A 4,419-nucleotide genomic window follows, 5' to 3' on the forward strand; every position below is an offset into this window, starting at 1 on the left:
CCCCCCCCCCCCCCCCGGCTTGTCATTCCCTGGACTCCACGTGGTTGGGAAATTGTCCACAGAATGTTTGTGGGAGTCAGCCAGAAAGGTGTAGGTTTCACTGGAGCAGCAATCATAAGGGAAGCAGCCAGTGGGGAGCAGGAGGAGTATAATTTACTGAGCATCTTCTGGCCACTTAAGGAGTGCCTTAAGGTGGGCACGAGATTTTCCACTATTGGGAGGACAAACGTTTGGGCATCCACTAAGCACGCATAAGCACCAAACCTCTTTGTGCAGTCTTAAGGGTTCCAAGATAAAGTTCTGCGGCAGATTTGCTCACGATTCATCACAGAATCGTCTCCCCATTTGCTTATCTCTATCCCTTCTAAGGTTTGTATGTTGGTGCCTTACATGGGAAGTGATCCGTAGTGCTTATTCCCCTTGATTTAATCATGTCACTTTGCAAATTTTTACCTTGTCGATGCCTTTCTAGCAGTGTCGATTTTTATTACCATTTTCTATTAAGTGGGTTTTCCTATTTCACTGCTGTATTAATTTCTTACTTTGCAGAGGGACCATAGGTTCCTCAGTGTCAGGACTAGCTTGTCACTTGGATATAGAATTTACTTAAGATGACAAGTAGTCCACTTTTCTGCTGTTAAAAGTACACATACTTTTTAGTACATCACTGATAAAAGTTTGTTAATTCATTAGTTTATTCATCAAAATTTTTTAAGGACCTGATATATGCCAGGTACTGTTTTGGGAATTGATGATTAAAACAGTGAATAAAACAGATTAAACTTGCTGCCTTCATTGAGTATATTACTAGGGGAGACATATATGCAAATAAACAAGTTCTTGTAAGTTCAGGTAGTAGTAAGTGCTATAAAGAAAATAAAGCAATATAAATGACTTATATGTGAGTAGAAGTGGTGGAATTTTAAATAGAGTGTCCATGGAAGGCTTCTTAGAGGAGGTAATGTTTGGGAAGAGACCTGAATGGTGAGGAGTTGGCCTTGCAAAGATTTGGTGGAATAAGCCTAACAGTAGACATATCAGGACATACAAAGTCCCCTAGATGGTGAAGAGAAGATTGATTTGAAGTGAACTGCAATGGAAGGAAGGGCCAGGTTATTTAGGGCCTTGAAGGCCAAAGTCTCAAATTTATATTTTATTCTAAGTATAAACGAAAGCCCTTAGAAAATTTTAAGCAAGAGAATAGTTAAATTTGAAAAAAATTGCTTTGAAGACTGTGAAAAGAATGGACTCTTCAGAAGCAAGATGGAAGTTTGGAGACCAATTGGGAGTTTATTGCAGGGATCCAGGTTAAAAGGGTTCATTGAATCTCTGTTTGGATATTGGATATTCTCAGTGTTGGAAAGTTCTCTGAAAGGCAGCTCATTTTATAATTGAACCATAGATTTTTTCCTTTGTATTAAGCTGTAATTTGCCTCCTTGAAGCTTGCAGTGACATCTCCTAATTCTATAGCCATCTAAGACAGAAGACTTCTGAGACTTCCCTGGTGGTCCATTGGTTAGGACTCAGCGGTTTCACTGCTGTGGCCCTGGGTTCAATCACTGGTCCAGGGAACTGAGATCCTGCAAGCTGTGCAGCAGTGTGGCCAAAAAAAGAAAAAAACCCTGAAAACTACAGAATAAAATCTATTCCTCTTTCTCTCAGTCCTCCAACAGCAGCACTCATCCTGTCCTCTTTTCTCTAGGCCAAACACCTTTGGTTTACTGAACTGTTTTCTGAAGGGAGGTGCTCTCCAGGACCTTCAGAAATCTGGCTGTTCCTTGGAAAGTGAAACTGAAGATGTCTCAGTTGTGTCCGACTCTTTGCGACCCCATGAACTATACAGTCCATGGAATTCTCCAGGCCAGAGTACTGGAGTGGTAGCCTTTCCCTTCTCCAGGGGATCTTCCCAAACCAGGGATCGAACCCAGGTCTCCTGCATTGCAGGCGGATTCTTTACCAGCTGAGCCACAAGGGAAACCCAAGAATACTGGAGTGGGTAGCCTATCCCTTCTCCAGCAGATCTTCCCGACCCAGGAATCTAACTGGGGTCTCCTGAATTGCAGGCAGATTCTTTACCAACTGAGCTATCAGGGAAGCTTGGAAGCTCCGTCATTTGCTATGGCTCCTGAAGATATGGCTACTAGCATAGCACCTATTGCTCCATACACTCCCTGACCTGTGAAGATGACCATCCCTTGGTCTAGCTGATTCCTAATGTGGATTTTAAGTCATGTTGTACTATTGGCTTGTGGCTCACAAACCATGTGTTGAATTGTTTCAAACCACATTTTATCTCTCCTACCTCCCCATCCTGTATTTCTGGGTATTATAAATCCTGTATTGTATTATTCTTATCCAAAAGCAGCATTTTACATTTATTTCTATTTCATCTTGGTAAGTTTATTCCATTTTATTGGTCACTTTTTAAACCCTGATTCCATCATCCAGCACTCTGTTGGATGCTCCTAGCTCTGTGTCTTTTCTTAATTCACTGTATTATGTCCTCTATTGTCTACATGATAAACACCCCTAAAAATCCTCAAGAAGAGAGCCCCATGTGGCATTTCCCTAGCGACTTGTCTTCAGACCACATGGTACTCTGAGTGTGTTCCTTTGAGTATCTTTGTTCAGCCTATTGTGAATCCTGTTAGCTGAAACAAACTGTTTACTAGCTGAAAGCAAACTCACAGGGATAGTATGTGAAAGTTTACTTTATCAAATGTTTTTCAGAAATCAGGATACAGCTTGTTAGGATACCTCCTGATCTGTCAGTCCAAGAAGTCACAGAGATTAGGTAGGCCTACTATATTTTTGAAAAGCCGCTCTGGTTTATTTGTTAAAAATGAAGGTTTGCTGTATTTAAAATACAAAGACTGGATAGGTAAAAGTAACCTTAGACAGTAATAAACTCTTCTTGAGTCTAAAAAAAGTTTTTCAAAACAGCATTCCTTAGGCCAGTAGTTTTAGCCTGTGGCAACTTTGCTCCCCAGGGGACATTTGGCAATGACTGGGGACCTTTTTCGGTTGTCACAACTTAGAGGAAAAAGGATGCTACTGGCATCTATCTAGTGGGCAGAGGCCATGTCCTACAGTGCTTGGGATGATACCCTGTGGCAAAGAATTATCTGGCGCCAACTGTCAGCAACATAGAGTTCTTCAGTGCATTAGACAGTCTCTTTAAAAAAATCTTTATTTTTATTTATTTGTTTGTTTGTTTAGCTGTGCTGATTTTAGTTGTGGCACACAGGATCTTTCATTGCAGATTCGCACTCTTAGTTGTGGCGTATGGGATCTAGTTCCCTGACCAAGTGTTGAACCCAGGCCTCTGCATTGGGAGCGTGGAGTCTTAGCCACTGGACCACCAGGGAAGTCCTTAAGCAGTGTCTTAAAACTCTTCTTTCTTGTAGTGACTACTGTTGATTCTATTTAAAATGGGTGTAAAGAAGAAGAAAGAAACACAAGTTACTTCATTGACCGTTTGTCATCAGGACCTTGAAACTTTGAAATGTAAGTAATTTCTGACTTGTTTATCTCTTTTCGAGGTTGCAAATGGTTGGTTTATGTCTGGGACTCCATATCACATAATGTCCAGACCCTTGGAATTTAATTATTCCATGTTCTTTACATTCACTTTTGGATATAAAATGGTTTTCTTAAACATCTGTCTTCAGTCTAAGTTCTCCTGGGTTTTGTTTGTTTATAAGTATTTACATTTTATAGAACACATAACAAAGATAAACTCTTATCTATATATTGTGAAATCATTGAAGAAATTTTTGTTTTGTCTTATATAGCCTTGGCTGATGTGGAAGGGGAAAATCTAGCTTCTTTGCTGTTGCATTGTGTACAGCTCACTGATGGAGTGTCACAGATCCGTTATGTTAAACAGGTAAGGCTGATCTGATGTTCATGGATGCATCTTGGAGGTTATCATGCTATTATGGGCTTTTAAAATTAACTGAGCCACCAAGGAAGTCCTAAAATTAACTGATAATTTTTGGCTCCTAATTATTTTTTTACATTTGGAGTATATATATGCTCCACAATGTTTGTTAGTTTCTACTGTACAGCAGAATGAATCATCCTTATATATAATATGTGTTGCTGCTTAGTCGCTAAGTCCTGTGGACTCTTTTGTACCCCAAAGACTGTAACCTGCCAGGCTCTTCTGTCCATGGGATTTCCCAGACAACAATACTGGATTTGGTTGCTATTTCCTTCTCCAGGCTCCTAATTATTTAATACTGAGGTATCATTAAAGAATAGAAATTTTTTTTCTATTCATTTTATGATTTTTTTAAATTCAAAGTGGCAATGTAAGCCATATTGAGGCTTTACCCCTGTTGGAATTGTATATAGGTAGGATCATGGGATAATTGACATTGACATTGAAGTCTCTCAGTCGTGTCCAACTCTTT

The 4,419-nt window shown here is 39.9% G+C and overlaps 1 protein-coding gene across 1 annotated transcript in view; it reads left to right on the plus strand.

Annotated features, from left to right (window-relative positions):
* Positions 1–4,419, plus strand: part of THADA (thyroid adenoma associated) — a 333,765-nt gene that overhangs the window by 472 nt on the left and 328,874 nt on the right. Inside the window, exons 2-3 of the mRNA XM_010842320.1 lie at positions 3,409–3,508; positions 3,796–3,890. Coding sequence (XP_010840622.1) covers positions 3,433–3,508; positions 3,796–3,890 — 171 coding nt within the window. The 5' untranslated portion in view covers positions 3,409–3,432. The remainder of the gene's footprint in view (positions 1–3,408; positions 3,509–3,795; positions 3,891–4,419) is intronic.

Source organism: Bison bison, unplaced genomic scaffold, assembly GCF_000754665.1.
Source record: "Bison bison bison isolate TAMUID 2011002044 unplaced genomic scaffold, Bison_UMD1.0 scf7180017864177, whole genome shotgun sequence".
In the NCBI taxonomy this organism is placed as follows: Eukaryota; Metazoa; Chordata; class Mammalia; order Artiodactyla; family Bovidae; genus Bison; species Bison bison.